This window comes from Pristis pectinata, chromosome 2, assembly GCF_009764475.1.
Source record: "Pristis pectinata isolate sPriPec2 chromosome 2, sPriPec2.1.pri, whole genome shotgun sequence".
Lineage (NCBI taxonomy): Eukaryota > Metazoa > Chordata > Chondrichthyes > Rhinopristiformes > Pristidae > Pristis > Pristis pectinata.
Window position 1 is genome coordinate 25,664,456 of NC_067406.1, and position 23,249 is coordinate 25,687,704.

General features: G+C 41.5%; 1 protein-coding gene across 4 annotated transcripts in view; it reads right to left on the minus strand.

Annotated features, from left to right (window-relative positions):
• dym (dymeclin) overlaps positions 1-23,249 on the minus strand; it is a 275,633-nt gene that overhangs the window by 20,358 nt on the left and 232,026 nt on the right. For all 4 annotated transcript variants that reach the window (XM_052039238.1, XM_052039219.1, XM_052039228.1 and 1 more), the window contains one exon: positions 22,857-22,970. In XM_052039238.1, the coding sequence (XP_051895198.1) occupies positions 22,857-22,970 (114 nt within the window). The remainder of the gene's footprint in view (positions 1-22,856; positions 22,971-23,249) is intronic.

Here is a 23,249-nt window from a genome sequence, read left to right on the forward strand (position 1 = left end):
ATGGGGCCATCCCTAATAAGGGCCAGGTACTTTGAAGGCAGTAAGTGAGAAGAAATTTGGATTTAAAAAACCTAAAATTCTGGAGAAATCCAAACCATGGAATAATTAACAATAAAATATATTAGCTGCAAATTTACTGCAATCTGTTATGCAATGCATAGGCAAGCACTGGCCATATATAAACTTATAAGAATATCAGCAGTAATAGGCCAATCAGCCCCTTGAATTTGTTCCTCCATTCAATAAGATCATGGCCAATCCAATCTTAGCCTCGACACCATTTCCCCACCCCAGGAATTTTTGCAAGTACTTCTGGCTACTTTAATACCCATCTGGAAATTTGTCTCCCCAGTAATCTTCACTGGGTTTTTCATTCTCCTTAGAACTTCCCCACCAGTGGAAAACTACCCCAAGTGGCGGTCAACAGTGGGGCAACATGCAAAATTCATCTGCAGTTAAATTTGCAGCCTTATTGGTCTCAAAAATGACAACTCTTACTCATTCACAGCTTTTACTAACCCAATTTCTCCTGAAACTATTTAAAGGGATAATACAAAATCTGCACTCTTTGTCCTCACTTGAGATCAGAGACATTCTGTGACCTCTAATAAAACATGACAAGTGTGCTTTAACTGCTTTGCCATAGAGGAAGGAGTCACAGTCACTCTCAATTTTCTAGCCTCAGGATCATTTCAGGCTGACATTGGTGATCTTTGACACATCTCACATGCAAAATGGGCATGGGCATGTCCCCAAAATGCATGGCTCCCTTGCATAAAGAACATGCCTCCTGTGAGCCACATTCTTCACCACCCTTGCCAGGCCCCTTTTGAGTATTTTCACTCCCCCCACCCCCAGCCCCCCAGCATCAATCAATTCAATAGCAGCAGAGCCCTATTGCTGAAAGAGAGTTGCAAGTATTGTGGATTCCCCCTTGAAGAGCCAGATGCAGACACATTACACCGGTTGCAGCACTGTATTACACAGAAAATGCCTTTGTTTTCCCTCATTCATGTGGCACCCTCACCCCTTCCCTTTCCCCTTCCCCATGACCTGCCCATCTATTTCCCACCTCCTTTCCTTTATTCCATGGTCTACTGTCCTCTCCTACCGGATTCCTTCTTCTTCAGCCCTTTGCCTCTTCTACCTATCACCTCTCGGCTTCTTACATCACTTTCTTTCATTCCCCCCCCCCCCCCCCCCCCCCACACCCACCTATCTTCCCCCTTCACCTGGACTCACCTAACACCTGCCAGCCCGTGCTCCTCCCCCACCCCTGACTTTCTTATTCTGGCTTCTGCCCTCTTCCTTTCTGGTCCTGTTGAAGGGCCTCAACCCAAAATGTCAACTGTTTATTTCCCTCCATAGTTGCTGCCTGACCTGCTGAGTTCCTCCAGCATTTTGTGCATGTTACTCCAGATTCCAGCCTCCGCAGAATCTCGTTTCACAGAAAATGCTATTCTGTAGATCTCCCAGTGAAATTCACGCTCTTTATACGAACTTCACAAACACATTAGTGTGTTGGTTTAATGCAAAATAAAAACATCTGCGTGATTTCTAGGTGATAGAGTTTTTTGACATCTGAATATTACTGTCGGTGCCAAAAAAAAACAAATCAAACCATAAGGTTAAGCATATATAATGGACTGATTTCAAACCAGCATTTAATTTCAGCATTGTCAGATCATTATAAACTGTCCATTTTCTTTTGCAGTGCTATAACTGCTTTTACTTTAGGAAGTGTTTGTACTACAGATTTCCATTCTCTGCTAGAGATACTGGCACATCATTTTAAGATACTATCATTCATTTTAAGTTAATAAATATTTTGAAGCAGATTTTTAATATGTCCTTTAACAAATATTGTTTATGATTACAGAGACACAAGAAATTCTGCAGATGCTGGAATCTGGAGCAATACACAAAAAGTGCTGGAGGAACTCAGCAGGTCAGGCAGTTTCAGGCCAAGACCCTTCATCAGGACTGGAAAGGAAGATAAGAAGCCAGAATAAGAAGGTGGGGTGAGGTGGAGGAGCACACACTGGCAGGTGATAGGCGAGTCCAGGTGATAGGTGAGTCCAGGCGAGAGGGGGAAGGTAGGTTGGTGGGGGAGGGGGGGGGAGATGTAATAAGCTGAGAGGTGATAGGTAGAAAAGGCAAAGGGCTGAAGAAGAAGGAATCTAGTTGGAGAGGGCAGTGGACCATAGAAGAAAGGATGGAGGAGGGGAGGACAGGAGATGGGCAGGTCATCAAGGCAGGGGAAAGGAGCCACAGGAATAAGGGAAGACAAAGGAGTGGGCAGGAAGAAAAAGAGGAGGGGTTACCAGAAGTTAGTAAAATCGATGTTGAGGCCATCGGGTTGGAGACTCCCAAGGCAGAATATGAGGTGTTGTTCCTCCAACCTGCGTCTACTCCAACCTTTGTCACTGACTCAGATCTAATGGTCAGCAGCAAAATGGATCACAGGAATGTTTGTTTACCAGAATGCAATAATATTACTGTGAATGCATTATAGAAGCTATTAGTGTCAATGAATAGCTAAAAACATCAGATGCTGGAAGTTGGACATCAAAACAGAAAATGCTGTAAGTACTTAGCAGCTCAGGCAGCAATTATAGAAAGAGAAACAGGGTTAATGTTTCAATGACCTTGCATCAGAACTAGGAAAAGTTAAAAATCAAACATCTTTTATTTTGTGGAAGAGGGCTAGGGAAAGAGAACAAGGAGTGGGATAGTGAATGGTGTACAAATGGTTACAGGAAAGATAAGGTGGAGATCTAGAGAGATGGAATGACACAAGTGGTGGTGGTGCTGCCAACTGAGAGAGGAGGTGAAGGCTTGGTAATCAGTGCTGATCTCCCTGTAAACAGAAAATGATGAATGAGAACACGAGGGGACAGAAGCAAAACAATGCTGGATCTCTCAATCTTCATCCTTTTACACTATTCCATTGAAATCCAACAGTTCTGATGAAAGGTCATTTCCGTGCAACATTAACTCAGTTTTTTTCTCTCCACAGATGCTGTCTGACCTGCGGAGAGTTCCAGCATTCTCCCCTTTATTTCAGATTAACAGCTGTAGTGTTTTGTATCTTACAGTTCTAACATTTTTTTTCTTTTCCCTCTTCTCTGTTCTCATTCATCTCCAGACAGATTAGCTGCGATTATTTTTTTGACCTGTCTGCTTCCTTCATAGCAGAACTGATTTCTTGATTAATAATTGTGCTTTCAACATCTTCTCTCAACAGGGATGATTCTTTTGTCATTCAGTCTCTCTTGGTGTCCACACTATCTCAGACAGTCCCTCTGTTCTCCACACACCTCTCCTTTCTCTACAACTTTGCTTTCCAATTTTTCCTAGGAACAATGAAAAGTTATTGACTTGAAAAATTAACCATTTCTCTCTCCACAGATGCTGCCTGAACTGCTGAATGTTTCAGCATTTTCTGTTTTATATCTTGTAAATGCACTTGTGCATTCTGTACTGTTTTCATATTGGTATCTTTCTATATTTACAAGCAAGAAAATTGATTTAAATCTTTGAGGGTCTAGGAGGGGCTTTATATATTACAACACTGATCAACATAGACAACAAACACAGTTTTGACGAGAATCATGATTTTCATCTGTGTTTTTGATCTTGTTACTGTGTTCAAGTTAAACAAAAACAAATGAAAAATGATGAGCAAAGTCCTATGAAGGTCTTTAAAACAACTACCCAATTTGTTCCACTCTTTCCCCTCTGATATGCAAAGCTTCCCATCACAATTTATTGAATTCCCTTTTGAAAGTGATTATTAAATTTGCTTCTATCAACCATACCAGCAGTAGATCCAGATCCAAACTACTCACTGTACAACATAATTCCCTTTTTCTCTGGTTACACAGTAGTATTTTTGGCTAACTTATTCTCCTTAATGCTCTTCCTAACTATATCCTTCTCATTGACCCCCCCACCCTCTTTTCTTGATTCACTCCTACAAGTGTGATTGCCTGTGCACTCACCATTTGTTCAAATTTTAGCTATAGATTGCCAAGCTCAGTTTTGATGCAGTTAAAAAAAATGTTTTAGCTCATTAGAGCGAAAGACGTCACTGCTGGTACCTTTCACTTTTGCAAAGTAATATAGGCATTAAATATACCCAAATCAAGACTATATTAACACAAGTCCCTTAAGAACTTTAGCGTGAATTTTTCCATTTCCTCGACCAGAAATCCTAATGGCTTCTCAGACAAACTGTCAATTATTGATGAATTAAATTCAGCTTTGGACTGTAGAGCCTTGTTAACTAAGATCTGTGCTGTGTTTATCTGACGCTAATTCATACGAGATACCTTTACGTCAGGCAGAATGAAAGAATTCTTAGACTGAAAGGCCACCAAGTTCTTGCTACAGTTGTATAATTATTAATCAAGTAGAGAGATCAATCCTGCTGTGAAGGAAGCAGACAGGTCAAAAAATAGTTTCCTTGTAAACAGCAGATTCGAGAAATCGTTTCAGTTTAGGCTACCCAACATAGACAGGGCTGGGGGATGGAATGATACCCCAAACTGTGATCAGCTAATGAATAAATTCAGGAAACAGACACAAAAATGTGGTTTGCTGCAAAGAAATGCTTGGGCTTGAGATAACATCTCCGGAGCAAGCTTAGTCTACATACAAATATGCTGATGTGAGATGTGGAGCAATTGCTTTTCCCTTCGCAAGCTATCATCCAGCCATGATGCATATCAGAGAGCAAGCCAACCCAGAGGCAGACAAGCATAGACTTGAAAGAAAATGATTAACAAAGTTCATAAAAAAATGAACTTACAAAAATAAAAATCATGGATAGCTGCAATGAAAAATAACACCAGCTTTCTCCATTTCTATAAATGAGTGTGGTAACTTCTATTAGCGTCATAGACGGAAATAACTAACACCATAACAATAAACAGAGCAACAGACACAGACATACTGTCACCATCCAATACTTCCCCAATCTGATTGGCTCAGTCACTTCTCTTATCTACTGTAGCTGGGACGTGTTGTCTGACATCCCCTCCACAGTGAAAATGGGAATTATTGCTTGATTCAGCCTTTAGTTTAACTCTTTAAACTGTGCAGTCAAGAAGGACTGTTCTCCAATTAAAGAGTTTCTTTTGTAGCAGGAACTTCTGCAATGGCTTAATCACCAACACAGCCTTGGTGTAAATGCATGTTTGATATATGAAAATAACATAAGACTCAGCTGCGATGCTCCTTACTCACTGTCCTGGCTCACATCTGAAGGCAGGCTACTCTGGAAGAGTATCAAGGGATTTTTACATCACAGGCACTTGTACAACAATAATGAGACAACACTTTCAGAAGAGGAGAGAAAAATTGAAGGAGCTATCCTGTCAAAACAACAACTTCTGTAAAATCCACTGCAAATCCTGAGTTTATTTCATTTAATCTATCATATAACCAACAAAATTCTTTGTTCTGCTTTTCCTCTGCAACTTGTAAGATCAGATACCTTTATTAGTCATGTACATTGAAACACACAGTGAAATATATCTTTTTGCGTAGAGTGTTCTGGGGGCAGCCCGCAAGTATCGCCACGCTTCCGGCGCCAACATTGCATGCCCACAACCTTCTAACCTGTACGTCTTTGGAATGTGGGAGGAAACCGGAGCACCCGGAGGAAACCCACACAGACACAGGGAGAACATACAAACTCCTTACAGACAGCAGCCGGAATTGAACCTGGGTCGCTGGCGCTGTAATAGTGTTATGCTAGCCGGTACACTACCATGCCTGCCCACCACATTATACAAATTGTATGAAACAAGAGGAAGCTATTTGGCCGATAGTGTCTGTGCCGGCTGATAAAAAGAAATGTAAATCATCCAAACATTATTTAAAAATATGATGTAAATTACTTCTTCTATCAAGCATTCATACAGTGAACTCCAGATATCTACCATGCTCTGGATGAAAGCATATTTCAACCAACTATTTTAAATCCATGTATCCTGTACTTTAAGCCCTCTGCTAAGGGAAGTAGGTCCTTGCTATTACCATTCTAGGCCACTCATTATTTCACACATATGAGCTGAATCTCCCTTCAGCCTCCTATGCTCTAGAGAGGACAATACTAGTTTATCCAATCTTTCCAATCCTGCCAATATCCTTGTAAATCTCCTCAGCGACCTCCAGTACAATCAATCTTTTCTGTAAAATGGTGACCAGAACAATATACCTGTGGATTAGACTACGGTGAATATAGTTTTAGCATAACCTTCTTGCTTTTATATTAAATGCCTCAGCTAATAAAAGAAAGCATCCCATATGCCTTTTTAACCACTTTGTTAGCCTGACTTGCCACTTTTAAGGATCCATAAATATGTATAGAATCATTGATTGAACTATGGAATCATATAGTACAGAAAGGGGTCCTTGCAGCTCACCTCCTCCATGCTGACTGCGATCCTAAGATAATCCCATTTGTCTACATAAGGCCCATTTCACTCTATTTCTTTCCTGTCCAACTACCTGTCCAAACGTCTCTAAAACATTGTAATTGTATATGTTCTACCATCTCTAGTAGCTCATTCCAGATAATCACACCCTCTGTGTGGAAGATTTCTTCTTTAAATTTCTCTCCTCTTACCTTAAACCTGTGGCCTCTAGTTCTAGACTCCCCTGTCCTGGGCAAAGACTCTGACTTTCTATCCTGTCTATGCCCCTTATAATTTTATAAACCTCTATATGGTCACCTTTCTGCCTCTTATGTCCCAATGAGAATAAACCCAGCCTATCCAATCTCTCCTTATGACCATAGCCCTCCTTTCCACATGATATCCTGGTGAATCTCTTCTGCACTTTCTCTATTGCTACCACATCCTTCCTGTGGTGTGACGGATGAGAACTGTACACAATACTCCAAATGCAGTGTAACCAATGTTTTGTACAGTTGCAATATGATGTCCCAACACTTATACACAATGCCTTGGCCTATGAAGGCCACTATACCAAATGCCTTCACTACCCTATCCACCTGCATCACCACTTTCAGCAAGCTATACACTTGCAGCCCAAGGTCCTTCTATACATCAACACCCCTAAGGTCCCTACTATTTTCTCAAATGTCCTACCAGAATTTAACTTCCCAAAGTGCATTACCACATACTTGCCTGAATTAAATTCCATCTGCCAGCAATCTGCTCAACTTCCCAGCAGATCTATGTGCCACTTTATCCCCAGACAATCTTCTTTGCTATCTACGACTCCACCAGTTTTCATGTTTGTTTGCAATAACAATCAGATCACCTACATTCTCATCAACGTCATTTATACAAATTACAAACAACGAAGGTTCTAGCACTGATTCCCCAGTACACTACTTGTTACAGATTTCTAATCAGAAAATCCCTCATCCACTACTACTATTACCAAGCCAATTTTGGATCCAGCTTGCCAATGCAGAAGTTCATGCAAACCACACTCCAAGGTTCCTCTGTTCTTCCACGTTACTCAATATTTGACCATTTATTGATTATTCTCTTGCCTTGATGCACCTCCCGAAAGTGTCACCTCTCACTTCTCTGGAATAATTCCATTTATTATTTTTCTGTCTGACCAGATCAATTATATCTTCTCCTAGTCTAAAGCCTCCTTATTCACTGTCACCACCATGGCCAATTTCTGTACCATGTGTAATCTTCATCATCATATTGCCTATATTTGGAGCTAAGTCATTAATACACATTACAAAAACCAAGGCATCAAGCACTGAATCCTATGGAACCCTGCAAGTTACACATCTCCAGTCACTAAAACAGCCCTCTTAACTTCTTGCCACTAAGATAATTTTGGATCTGATTTGCCACTTTCCCTTGGATCCTAATGGCTGTAACATTTTTTGAGCAGCCTGCTATGTGGGAGCTTGTTAAAGGATTTACTAAAATTCACGTAGACTACATCAAATGTATAGGCCTCATTGTTCATCCTTGTTATCTCCTCAAAAAATTCAAGTCAGCTGGTCAGTCACGAGTTTCTCTCACAAATGCCTGCTGACTATTCCTGATTAACCTGCATCTTTCCAAATGAAGATATATACTATTAGATCAGATTCTTACAATTTTCTCACCACCTAAGTTAAGCTAACTGCCCTGTAATTATTTGATTTACCTTTTCCCTTTTAAACAGCAATACGTTAATAGTCCTTCAATTCTTTGACATCAATTCTGCAGGCAGGAAGGATTTAACAATGATAATCAGAGGCTCAGCAATTTTCTTCCTTGCTTCTTTTAATGGCCTGGGATATATTTCATCCAGGCTTGACAACTTATCCATATTCTAAGGTGTTTAGCATCTTTGTTGGTATTGGTATTGGTTTACTATTGTCACTCGTACCAAGGTACAGTGAAAAGCTTGTCTTACAAATCGATCGTACAGGTCAATTCATTACACAGTGCAGTTACATTGAGTTAGTACAGAGTGCATTGTAGTACAGGTAAAGACAATAACAGTACAGAGTAAAGTGTCACAGCTACAGAGAAAGTGCAGTGCAATAAGGTGCAAGGTCACAACAAGATAGATCGTGAGGTCATAGTCCATCTCATTGTATAAGGGAACTGTTCCTCATGGTAGGCTTCTTCAGAAGGTCAGAGGCCAAGGGATCCAGGGAAGCTTGGCTGTGTGGATTAGGAATTGGCTTGCCTGTAGAAAGCAGAGGGTTGTGGTGGAAGGAGTGCCCTCGGATCGGAGGGCAGTGACTAGTGGTGTCCCGCAGGGATCGATTCTGGGACCTCTACTTTTTGTAATATTTATAGATGACTCAGATGAGGGGGTGGAAGGCTGGGTTAGTAAGTTTGCGGATGACACTAAGATCGACGGTGTTGTGGATAGTGTGGAGGGCTGTTGGAACTTACAGAGGGATATTGATAGGATGCAGAGCTGGGCTGACAAGTGGCAGATGGAGTTCAATCCAGAGAAGTGTGAGGTGGTACACTTTGGAAGGACAAACTCCAGGGCAGAGTACAGGGTAAATGGCAAGGTACTTGGCAGTGTAGAGGAGCAGAGGGTTCATATTCACAGTTCACTGAAAGTTGCCTCACAGGTGGATAGAGCAGTTAAGAAGGCCTATGGGATGTTAGCTTTCATAAGTCGTGGGATTGAGTTTAAGAGCCGTGAAGTGATGATGCAGCTTTACAAGACTCTAGTTAGACCACACTTAGAGTACTGTATTCAGTTTTGGTTGCCGCATTGTAGGAAGGATGTGGAGGCGTTGGAGAGGGTGCAGAGGAGATTTACCAGGATGCTGCCTGGATTAGAGCATATGGAATATGAGCACAGGCTTAAGGTGCTAGGGCTTTATTCACTGGAAAGGAGGAGGATGAGGGGAGACATGATAGAGGTATATAAAATATTGAGAGGAATAGATAGAGTAGACAGCTAGCGCCTCCTTCCCAGAGCACCAATGCTCAAGACGAGAGGGCATGGCTTTAAGGTTATGGGGGCGAGGTTCAGGGGAGATGTCAGGGGGAGGTTTTTCACCCAGAGAGTGGTTGGTGCATGGAATGCACTACCTGGGATGGTGGTGGAGGCAGATACATTGGACAGGTTCAAGAGTTTGTTGGATAGGCACATGGAGGAATGTGAGATAGAGGGATATGCGGGAGGAAAGGTTTAGATAGTGTGAGGGTGGTTTGATGGACGGCACAACATGGTGGGCCGAAGGGCCTGTTTTGTGCTGTATGGTTCTATGGTTCTTTTCACAGTGGGGTAGAAGCTGTCCTTAAGTCTGGTGGTATGTGCCCTCAGGCACCTGTATCTTCTACCCGATGGAAGAGGAGAGAAGAGAGAATGTCCTGGGTGGGTGGGATCTTTGATTATGCTGGCTGCTACACCAAGACAATGAGAGGAAAAGACAGAGTCCAAGGAGGGGAGGCTGGTCTCCGTGATGCGCTGGGCTGTGTCCACAACTCTCTGCAGCTTCTTGTGGTCCTGGGTGGAGCAGTTGCCATACCAAACCGTGATACATCCAGATAGGATGCTTTCTATGGTGCATCGGTAAAAGTCGGTGAGAGTCAAAGGGGACAAACCAAATTTCTTTAGCCTCCTGAGGAAGAAGAGGTGCTGGTGAGCTTTCTTGGCCATGGCATCTATGTGATTTGACCAGGACAGGCTGTTGTATTTCCTCTCTAACTACAAATATCCCATCCAGTATTTTGTATTCATTCATCTTAATGAAAACATCAGCATTACTCCTTCAAAGCAGCAAAATATTCACTTAGAACTTTCTGCTCATCATACGCCTCCAGTAACAGGTTATCTTTTGTTCCTTGATCGGCTCTTACCGTCGTTATCCTCTTGCTAATAAGGTACATAAAACATCTTTGGATTTTCTTTGACTTTACTTGCCAATAGTTTATTTGCCTGCCTGCTCTCGAATTAGAATCCCCTATGACTACTGCTTCTCTTGACCTTTCTTCTCCCTCCTTGCACGCACATGGTACAATGGTCTTGGCTCTGGCTGGACTCAGCATCTCCCCCATCAATATTCAGAGCTATGTTCTCATTAGACAGCAAGAACTTAAGGGGTCTCCTGAACAGCTGCTTCTTTTTTGTTTGTCTGGAAGTCGTTCATTCCCACTCTGAAGATACTCTCTTGAACTGTAGGGTGATCACCTCCTAACACATGCCATCCACAAAACACATGGACCTCGGCGATATCAATAGTTGCTTAAGCTCCAAAAGTCAGACATCAAGCTGACGACACTTCCTACACCAGCATTTTTCCAGGACATGGGAAGTGTCCTCGAGTTCCCACATGAGACAGGATATACATTCTGTAGGCATGAAATGCCTTGCTGTTCCTCTGTTTATTATATTAGCACATTAGGCAGAAACCAGAACAGCACCTTACTGCATCGAAAGTCCCCATTCAACAAAATCCTGGGTTTTGTACTCTGCAGAGATGGTACACTGTGGAACTGGGCCCTATGTTACCAAAATATATTTTGTGTACAAATTTCCTATGTGAAATGAAGACAAAAGAGAGTGCAGATGCTGGAATCTGGAACGAAAAACAATGTTGGAAGAATTTAGTGCACCAAGCCACATCTGTGGAGGCAAAAGGTGCAAGTCAATGTTTCGGGTTGAGACCCTGCATCAGGACTGAGAGGGAAGAGGAAAGATTGCTAGTATATAGCAATATGATAGGGTCAGAGAGAGGCTGGTAGATGATAGGTGGAATCAGATGGGGTGGAGATGTTGGCTTGATAGTACCAGCGGGGGGGGGGGGGGGGGGGGCGGGGTTGGTTGGAGGCAGGGGATGGGAGAGATGAACAAAGGGAGAAGAAAACTAGGTGGATGGGTTAGTGTGTGTGGGAGAACACTGGGATTGTTGGACCTGAAAGTGGAAACTTCAATGTTCATACCATTGGGTTGTAAGCTACCCATTCATTTCATTGTGTTGTAAGCTATTCAAATGGTATGAACATTGAATTTTCTAGTTGCAGGTAACCCACACCCCCTGGTTTTCTCCTCCCACACACACTCAACCATCCATCTAGTTTTCTTCTCCCCTTGATCACCTCATCACTTCTCCCATCCTCCCCTCTCCCCCACCTGGTTCCATCTGCCCATCATCCCCTCCCCATCTGGTTACACCAACCAGCCTTTAACCACCTCCCCCCTCCCCAACCCTGTCCTATTGCTCCATCCTGGCAATCTTTCCTCTTCCCTCTCAGTCCTGATGCAGTGTCTCAACCCAAAACATCAACTTGCACCTTTTGCCTCCACAGATACTGCTTGACTCATTGAGTTCTTCCAGAGTTGTTTTTTTTTTCTTATGCCTGATGGTTCATTTAGTTAATACAATTTCTTGATTTGCTGATTGAATCTTCTTTACAAAACACTGCCTAGAATGATTTCAGCATGATTCATTGTGGTTGCAGTTTACAGGCCTTCAGACCCTGACACCAACCATATAGGGTGCAGACATACACGACAGACATCAGTGTGGTGAGGTCACCTTACCACAGATTACCCATTTGAATAAAGCTGAGACATACTACCTATAAGTGGAACATAACTGGACGGAGATGTGTATGCTTGCACGTATAATAGTCGAAAGTATAGTCAGGTCAGTATCAAAGTTATCTCACCAAATTATTCAGTTATTAAGTTTGATATCAAGTGAGAGAAAGGGGCAATCTAAAACTCAATTCCCGCATTATGCTGAGTTAACTGATTTCTGAAAAGCCACCAACATTTATTTTGGTCTTTCCAGGTTAGGTAAGAGGAAGTTGTGCAGAATCGCTGTTCCTTATTGTAATTCAGCAGCCCCCACAGGAAATAAGTAAGTTGAAAGATGAAGGGAGGATATCTTGCTGACAGTGACAATTGAGTGTCAACTGTCAAGTACTACTTTTCGGGATGTGGGTATCAATGGCTAGTGCAGCATTTATTGCATATCCCTAATTGCCCTTGAGAACTTGGTGGTGAGTCATTTTCTTGTACAGCTGTAGTTCTTCTGATGAAGGAACTCTCACAGTGCTTTTAGGGAGAGAGCGTTCCAAGATTCAATGACACTATGGAATCCCACAAGGGATCACTTAGAAATCTTCCTCTTCAAGTCAGGAGGTGAAGAGAAAATTGCATGTTCATTTTTCATTTTTCAAACCAGCTACTTTCTTCTCAGCCTTAGAACAGTAAGCAATCACAGGAAGATTGCAGCTGGGGAGGGGACCAATCAGCACATTGCCTTAGTGTCGACTCAATGCTCAAGCAATCCAGTTGTCCCACTCCCTCACACTTTTATTCTTTTCAAGCACATACCTAGATCACTTTTAAATACAATAACTGAATCTGCCTATACTATTCCCTCAGCGGTGCATTCCAAATTTTGACCACTTGCTGTATCAAAAGGTTTATCCCCATGGAACTTTTGGTTCTTCTGTCAATCATCTTCATTTTATGTCCTCTGGCTCTTAATTCTTCTGTCAATGGGATCAGCTTCTCACAACCTATTCTGTCTAGGTCCTTCATGATTTTATATATCTCTATCAGATCTCCACACAAATCTAGGATGTATAATTTAAAATATCCAGTCTTTCTACATAACTAAAATCCTTCATTCCTCTTTCAAATCCCGAAGTTCACACCTTTTCTAAAGTGAGGTGCTCAGAACTGGACACAATATCGCAGCTGTGGCTAAACTAGTAACCTCTTGCTCTTGTACTCTACTGAAGAACCCCAGTAACCTGTTTGCTTTTTTTAACCCCTCTCTCAATGTAATCTGCCACTTTCAATGACTTATGCACGTATATATCAGATCTGTGTTCCTGCGCTCCTTTTAGAGCCACCTCTCCAGTTTATGTTCTTCTTCTTTCCACTGAAATATCACTGTATTTTTCTGCATTAAATTTCATTTGCATGACCTCCATTCCACTAGCTTGGCTATATCTTCTTGAAATCTACAACCATCCTCCTCACAGTTCACAATGCCAACATGTTTCAGAAAGGTGTCTTGCACACTCAAGCCCAAGTCGTAATGATACATATTTTAAGAAATTTAACCTCAGTGTCGACCCACAGGGATTTTCACTCTAATCTGAAAAGCCACAGTTCATAATATCTCTCTATAGCTTGTACAAGTACTTTTATTCCCTGAACTTTAATCAAGGGTTATATCAAATGCCTTTTGGAAGTCCATAAACACCACATGAATTGCAGTTCCCTCATCAACACTGTTTTACTTCATCATAAAACTCTATGGAGTTAGTTAATCATGATTTGCCTTTAACAAGTCCACCCAGACTTTCCCTAAACAATCCATCCTTGTCTGAGTGATTGCTAATTCCACCCTGATGATCTGTTCTAAAGATTTTCCATCACTAACATAAAACTGACTGATCTACAGTTGTCAGATTTATCCTGACACCCTTTTTTGAACAAAGCTGTAACAGTTGTAATTCTCCAGTTTTACAACTGTAACCAGAGGTGTTTTGAAGATTATGGCCAATTCTTTTGCAATTTCCGTCTTCGCTTCCTTCAAAATAGGGATGTAACCTTATTTCTCTCTCCACAGATGTTTCACATCTTTTCACATCTTAATTTCTTTATCCACTTCCCTTCTGAACTTTCTAAACCTGGTTTTTGACTGTTAGTGACTTGCCATCTGTCATGCCCCTTTATTTGTTTTGTTTTACTCTCTTTCTCTCTTTGATCATCCAAGGAGAATTAGCTTAACTTGCTCTACCTTCCTCCCAGTTGAGACCATATCTAGACTATTTCTGAACCATTTCTTCCTTAAAGGCTATTAATTGTTTTCATAGTATCATACAACATGGAAATAGGGGGGGTGGGGGATGTTGCCCATTTAAGATGGAAATGAGGAATAATTTCTTGCCTCAGAGGGCTGCAGCTTTTTGGAGTTCTCTCCCACAGAGAGCTGCAGAGACAGGGTTATTGAATACAGTCTAGGTGAGTTTGGCAGATATTTGAATGACAAGAGGGGAGAGAACAGGAAAGTGCTGTTGAGACCAAGATTGGATCAGCCATGGTCTTGTTGAATGGCAAGGCAGGCTTGGAGGAATGACTGGCCTTTACTGCTTCTGTTTCTTATATTTTCCATCTTTAGTTCAGATTTTCAAAATCTGTTCTTTCAACATTGGGGGTTCTCAGTTGGTAATTCACAGAGTATGCTACCACTGGTTGGAAAATGGTATGCTGCTACAATTTGTACTGTAGAAGGGAATTTTTTGTAATGTAGGCAGGTGGTGCTCAGTAAGGAAATTCTCATCATGTTGGCATACAGCCAAGGGGATCAGAAAGTTTAGAAGGTATACAATTACGAGTGGTCTGGATAGAGTGGGTGGGTAGAAAATATTTCCGTTCCAGTTAAATCAACAACCAAGGGCATACGTTTACAAGCATTAGACGAGTCCGTAATTTTTTTTCTCACTGGAACTATGGTAGGGTCTGGAATTCACTGCTGAGAAGGAGGTAGAATCCCCATATGAATTTGGTATGTTTCAATGAGATCACCTCTCTTCTAAACCTCAGAGAGTATAGGTCTAGTTTGCTTAATCCCTCTATCCCAGGAATCAATCTGGTGAATCTTCGCTGCACTCTATCTATTGCAAATATATCCTTCTTAGGTAGGGAGATCAACCCTACACACGAATATCCCAGGTATACTCTCACCAACATGTTATACAATTGCTGCAAGTCTTCTCCACTTTTGTACACTAATCCTCTTAAAATTAAGGCCAAATACCATTTGGCTTCCTAGTTGTTTGCTGCACATTAATTTTCACTACTGCATGCAAATGTAATAAATCAGTGTACTGAAGATATGAAACTGGGTAGCACTGCATGTTAACTTGCAGTGATTCACGTACAACACCCTGGTCCCTCTAGATATCAACATCTTTCAACCTTCAATCATTTAAAAAATATTTCACTTGGGTACTTTTTTTGACCAAAGTCGATGACTTCACATTTTTCCACATTACATTTTGTGTCATTCACTTTGCCTGTCTACATTCCCTGAAGTCTCCCTGCATCCTCCTCACAACCCACAATGCCACCCAATTTCATATCTTCAATCTTGATACACTGTATTTGCATGCGGTAGTGAACATGGAAGTCCTTAAGTTGTGGTCAGTTGTTCATGGTTGTTTTCCCAACTGTGCTCAGACGATTCCAAAATAACGGCAATTTCCCAACATTTACACTGGGGAATTTGAACAAGTAACCTGTGCCAAGTCTAACTTGGCAAATGAACAGCATATTCATTCATTTCATTGGAGAGGAACAGTTGCTAGTAGTTAATTTGGATTTTTAAAAATTGTTTGAGTGTATTTAAATAATTGGTTTAAGGTATTTTTATTTAAGCAAATTATATATTAAAAAAAATAAAAGTCTGAATAGATTTTAATAGATGTTGTATATTTCTGAATGTCAGCAACTTTCACAATATTTTGACAGTTCCAGTTAACCAATGGTCATAACTTAGTTGACTGCTAAAGTTTTCTTCTGCAATGGTTCTGACCCTTCCTCTAGTAAAAGGCCTTACCTACATAAAGGTTCTCACCAGGATTTGCTCCAGACCATAAGTTTTGGAAAGGTGAACTGTATAAACAAAGTTCAAACTTCCTTTGGTGGTCGGTATGGGCTGCTCGTCATCAATCAGAGCTAACTGGCCAAAAGAGACTCTGGGATAAATGCTGATCCAGGGTCATTCAGCATATCCTTTTGGGCTGGGATTATCCTGATCAAATATGGACAAGTGACCCCCAATGCTGCAGGCATACAAAATGCAGAAATGTAATTAAAAATTGAAGACAGTTAACAGACTTCAGTAAGAAAAAGACATACAGGCAAACTAGGTAGGCACATGACAGCTAGAACTTAATACAGGGAAATGTGAAATGACAGGAGGAATGCGGAGATACATGACCCAAACAGCAACTTTTAAAGAGATGCAGGAATAGAAATGTGGAGGTATACAAACACAAATCTTTGAAGCTAAAGGAGAAGTTGTGAACGCTGTAGAAAAAAGTAGGATCCTTGACTTTATTATTAGAAAAAAAGAGTGCGAAAGTAAGGAAGGTACTCTTAAAGTTTATGTAACACTGGCATGATCATGGATAGATTCATTTTTGTGCAACATAATTTAGGAAGAAGTCAAGATACTGGATTAGGTTTTGAAGTCATTTACAAGAATGGTATCAAGGATGATGGACAGTTATGTGGAGACACTGGAGAAACTGGGTTGTTCTTAGAGCAGAGAGGTTAAGAAGAGATTTGATGGATGTGTTCAAGTTGTGAGTTCAAGTTTTGATACAGTAAATAAGGAGAAATTATTTCAGCAGTAGAATGATTTGAAGTTAGAGGAGACACGTTTATGGAACCTGCTAAAGAATCATAATGAAACGAGAAAATCAGTGTGTCTGGAATACACATTAAATGTGATAGAAGCAGAGTCAACAGTAATATTAAAAGTAAAAATTGGTTAAATACTTGAAGGGGGCAAAATACAGGGCAATGGGGAAAGAGTAAGGGATTGAAACTAATTGGATAGGCTCCACCAGTTGAAACGGTTGTGACAAGCCAAATTGCTGCCTTCTAATCTGAGTCATTCTCTGATTCTAAGTGGCTATGCCATTTGGAATCCCAGCATAATTAGTGCAGTCAGTAGCAGGAAGAAAAAAGTATCTTTTCACCAAATTATCATGAGCACCAAAAATGTATAACTATGATTTATACTATAATGGAGTGCCACTAGCCAAATTAAGATGTTGTACACTGTCACACTATATTATCTTTCATCTAGAGTCCCATACCTTTATATAATTCATGGAGAGATGCTGGTTGTACTGGAATGTAAAGACACAACAATAAAGCTATGTGAGAAATTCCAGCCTATTCCATTTTCTGATAAACTACTGGCCAGATAAAAGTCAGCCGGAAGCTTGAGAATAAGGCTGCTAGTTGAGTCACTCCAGTCAGGAGCCAGGCTGTCTCTTCCTTATCACATTAAAGAAAAGCAGCACCAGCAGCTTACTTGGTAGCCTGACTCCCTTTATCCAAGTGTTTAATTATACACTGATCAGATTTGGGAAGGAAACTCAAAACTAAAACAACTCATGAGGACAGTCTTATTGCAAATTTTGGTGACTGATAAAAAGATGCAAATTTTAATTGGCCCAAGTACCAACCACCAGGACAACAAAACATGCAAATCATTTTCAGATGTGAAACATTACAGAAGTTTGATTTTGATTATTGTGATTATCCTTGCCTTATTCCTTAGAAACTTTGTTTTCAATTCATTTCCCCAGAAACAAAAACTCTCTTGTGTACAGTTCTTTTTATGACCTCAGGATGTCCAAAAGGCTGGCACAACATTTAAATACATTTGAGGGATAGTTAATGCTGTAATGTAAGAAACACAACAGTTAATATGTTCAGAGCAAGGTTCCAGAAGAAGAACTAAGGTGATGCATACCTGTCATTTTCTGGGTTGCTCTCCATATCCAGCATTCCCTTTGTAATCTTACCTTTTATGCCTTCACTGTACCACAGGTGGCCCAGCACACCTGATTCCTCTGTCTTACCTTCCATTTCCTCAACCAGGTCTCTCCTTTTCTCCTTCTCTCCCTTTAGGAGGAAGTAGTGAGGATTGCCCTAGTGAGGATTACCCCTGTGGCAGACAGCAGGGAGACTCCTCTGTATTAACATTGTGGTTAATCTACAGGACAAAGTGAAACCTATTCAATCTATGTTGCCTCCAGTCCAGAACCAAAGTGACTCCAACGTTAGTCATCAAGCGGCAGTATATAAACGATGCTTGCACATGTCCATGTTTGGAGGTTGAGCCTGAAGCATTGTTGACTCATTAACTGAGGCATGCAAGAAAATGGGCCTTACACTCAACAACAACAAACAGTGGTGCTCCACCAACCTGCTTCCTCCTCCCCGTGCAACACGGCTCTCTAACCATAAAGGTCTACCACAAGACTCTGGAAAACATGGACTACTTCCCGTATTTTGGAAGCCATATTCCCGTATTAAAGACAGCAATCAATATTGAAATTCACTATCACCTTTGGTACACCAGCACAGCCTTTGTCTAACTGAGGGAAAAAAAAATTTGAAGGTTAAGATCTCAAACCTAGTTCACAGTCCACCAGACAGCAATGATCCTTGTCTCCTATACAATCCGAGACCTGGGCAACCTATTGCAGACACCTCACAGCACTGGAAGAGATACCAGTGACATTGTCTCTCCAAAATCTTCCAAATCTTTTGGCAGGATAAGCAAGCCAGAGTCAGTGCCCTATTGCAGGTCAACATCCACAGCCATGAGGCCATTATTACACTCAGTTGGCTCCAGTCGGCAGGCCATGACACCAGTTTTCTAAAATAGACACATTTCTTCAAGCTCTGTTGCACAAAGGATTTCTAGGTGGATGGGAAAAATTTAACATCCCCGTTGACTCATGATAATCCTTGGAATGCAATTGCTCAAAGTGGAGAAGGAACATTGAGGTTGCCATTAAGAACCTCATTCTGAATAAGCCCAGTACAAATAGCACACCACTTTCCAAAATACCATCCATCCCCTTCCTGTAGCAGAGTCTGCAGGTCCTGCATTGGTTTCATCAGGCAACGCAGAACCAATAGGACTGAAGTAGAAGTGAGTTACTCTCAATCCTGATGGACTGTCATAGATGTAAATTTACTCAGGATGATGTATTTCTTCAGGTAAGGACCTTCAGGGTGGGGAGAATTATGTTCAAATCCTGTACATATTCACTGGTTAACAGGAGGAAGGGAAAGGAAAGGAAAGGATAGGGAAGAGAAGGACAGGGAAGGGAAGGGAAGGGAAGGGAAGGGAAGGGAAGGGAAGGGAAGGGAAGGGAAGGACAGGGAAGGGAAGGGAAGGGAAAGGAAGGACAGGGAAGGGAAGGTAAGGACAGGGAAGGGAAGGTAAGGACAGGGAAGGGAAGGGAAGGTAAGGACAGGACAGGGAAGGGAAGGGAAGGACAGGGAAGGGAAGGGAAGGACAGGGAAGGGAAGGGAAGGACAGGGAAGGGAAGGGAAGGGAAGGGAAGGGAAGGACAGGGAAGGGAAGGGAAGGACAGGGAAGGGAAGGGAAGGACAGGAAAGGGAAGGTAAGGACAGGGAAGGGAAGGGAAGGTAAGGACAGGGAAGGGAAGGTAAGGACAGGGAAGGGAAGGGAAGGTAAGGACAGGGAAGGGAAGGGAAGGACAGGGAAGGGAAGGGAAGGACAGGGAAGGGAAGGATAGGGAAAGGAAGAAGGAAGGACCTGTGATGCTGTTGCAAGCAAGTTTTTCATCACACCTGTGTATACATGTATTGGTATTGGTACAGTTTTTCACTGTACCTCAGTACAAGTGACAATAATCACAAGATCACAAGACAAGGGAGCAGAAGTAGGCCATTCGGCCCATGGAGTCTACTCCAAGGAAAAGGGAAAAAAGAAAAAGAAATGAGAAATTGGGGGGTGCAAAAAAAAACACTATTCTAACCCCAATTTCCGGCCTTATCCCCATATCCCTTGATACCCCAACTATTTAGATATCTATCTATCTATCTCTTCCTTAAACGCCTCCAATGATCTGGCCTCCACTGCTGTACCTGGCAAGGAATTCCACAAATTCACCACCCTCTGGCTAAAGAAATTTCTCCTCATCTCTGTTTTAAACCTGTATCCTCTAATTCTAAGATTGTGCCCTCTGGTCCTGGACTCACCCACCAAGGGAAACAGCCTAGCCACATCTACTCTGTCCAGTCCTTTCAACATTTTAAATGTCTCTATGAGGTCCCCTCTCATTCTTCTGTACTCCAGTGAGTACAGTCCAACAGCCGACAAACACTCATCATACGTAAGCCCTTTCATTCTGGGAATCATCCTCGTAAATCTCCTCTGAACCCTCTCCAACAATAATAACCAATAGCAATACCAATACCACTGAAGAAGATGTAGATGAGCTAATGGAATAGGGAGGCACATGGTTGATAAAATTTAACACAGAGAAATGCAAAGGAATAGAAGGGACATGGAAGGTTAAATTGATATCATGTGTATAATTTAAAAGAGGGATGCAGGACAGAGTGACCTGGGTATATATGTGCTCAAATCTTTGAAGATAGCAGGACAGGATGAGAAAATGATTAAAGAAAGCAATTGGGATCCTTTGCTTTATACAGTTGTGAAATACATAAGAGGTTATATTGAACTCTATAAAACACTTGTTTGGCTGTAACTAAAACATTGCATCCAATTCTAGTTGCTTCATCATAGGATGAATGTAAAGGACCACGAGAGGATGCAGAAAAGATTTAATAGAATGGCCCCAGGGATGAGGGACTTCAGTAAGACGGTAGATAGGAAAAGCTGGCTTTGTATTCAGGGCAAAGAAAGTTCACAGATGATTTAATAAAAGTGATCAAATCAAGACTCCAGGCAAAGTGAACAAAGAGAAACTGTTTCATTGGTGGAAGAGTTGAGAATTGGAAAATAGAGATTTAAAGTGACTGGCAAAAGAACCAGGGATGATACAAGAAAATAACTCTTCACACAGTGAATAGTTATAATCCAGAACTGGCTACAGGAAAGAATGGTGAAAAAAGACTCTACCGTTGCTGTCAAGGGATTGGACAGATATTTGTGAGAAAAATGTTGCAGGGATAACTGAAGAGCTGGTGACATAGGCCTGATAGGCCATGTGGATTAGTTCTATACAGCAAAGATTCTATTCCATGAATCTATATACATATTTGCTATAGTTGTCAAAGCTCAAGAACAAATAATTTTTAATAAATGTCTATGCTATAGATTTCTACATACCTATCGTGTCATAGAACTAAAATGTGCTAATTTTCAATGGTAATTTCACTCTTCTTGACTGAATTGTAGCAATTTCTTACAAGTAACACTTAGGGCCAACAGTCTGACAACGTCAACAGATTTGTCTGGTAGGACAAATGGTAGGGCCCTGGAGAGTGTTGTGGAACAGAGAGACCTAAGGGTGCAGGTACATGGTTCCCTGAAAGCAAAAGCACAGGTAGACAGGGTAGTGAAGAAAGTGTTTGGCATGCTTGCCTTCATGGGTCAGGGCATTGAGTAGAAGAGTTGGGTGTCATGTTACAATGGTTCAAGTCTTTAGTGAGACTATACTGTCTAATATTTTGGTAAGAGATAAATGGAGGGAAGCTTGCCTAGAAAATCAACAATGTAATGCTTTTTTCAGTAACATATAATTAAAATTCCATTTTTTCCGGGAATGAAATGCAATAACAACTACCTCCAGGTCATTTCATGTCTCTCTGGAAAACCAAGTGGGAACAATTCACACTCACATGCCTGTTTCTATTTCTACTGCAGTTGCGATGACATCATTCCCCATGCAACATTCCTTTTGAAGCAATGAGGGGGGAATTAGATTAAGTTGTCCTGGCAGTGACCAACATTCAGCATTCCTGGGACAGCTACATCCTTCGAGTGCAGCACTGGACTGAGACTTTTGTAAGGAAAATCCAATATTTGCCTTCAAATGCTTCAACTCCACCCTCACACTTCTCTAAACAACAGTATTACAATCCTCATCCTCTGCTGCACACCTCCCAACTGAGGCTAGATTTTCTGATGTAGATCCTGATCTTGTTTCCAAGATCCTGGCCAGGTCTCTTTTCTTACTCCTGATATCTAGGCCTTAACTTTCCTGTTTGGCTTGCTGTACTGATAACCAGGACACAAACCTTTTGAGATTGCTCCCTAACCTCCAACATGCCCTGCCCCAACTGAAGTCAAGGCCAATAAGAAAGCTTGGTTCTCCATTAACTTCCATTCCCAGAAACTTGGAATCGGAATTGGTTTATTGCTGTCACATGTACTGAGGTACAGTGAAAAGCTTTTGCTTGTGTACCATCCAGACAGATCATTCCATACACAAGTACATTGAGGTAGTAAAAGGAAAAACAGAATGCAGAATATAGTGTTACAGTTACAGAGAACGTGCAGTGCAGGTAGATAAATAAAGTGCAAGGGCCAGGACGAGGTAGATCAAGAGTTTATCTATTGGCCTATGAGAGGTCCATTCAGGTCTCTGATAACAGCTTACCTGATGTATACAACATCCATTGCCCGACCCTCATCAATAATCTTTGTCACCTCCTCAAAAAATTCAATCTGCTGCAATGATGTGTCAGCTTAGAACTTTGCATTTTAGTCTCTGGAGCAGGTTTTCAACCCACAACTTCTGATTCAGAGGTGAGCTTAAGCCCAAAAAAGCCAGGACAGGCCTTTCAGCAATTACCAATCTTGGCAAGACCATAAGACTCACCTTCAATTTATCTTTTGGCAATGCTACTGCTCCTTGTTTGATGACCTCCAGAACCCGTTCTACTGATAGGTCTGCTCCTGCCTGTTCCAGCCGAAGACTGAAGAAGCTGATCACCTACAAGGTAAAATGTGAACAACAGTCAGACCTCTAAACATGGAACAACCCGATCACCAATCAAATGCACCAGTATGAAGAAGAACAAGTATCTAGTTCTTTTCCCTTTTGTGTAATCATGCATGTACCCAACTCAAGTCCCTTTGTTTACTCTATTGGTCAATAGTCATAGAGTCAAACAGCATGGAAACATTCTTTCAGCCAACCGAGTCAGTGCTGGCCATCAAGTACCCATTTACACTGATTGTGCATGAATCCCATTTTATTTTCCCCACATTC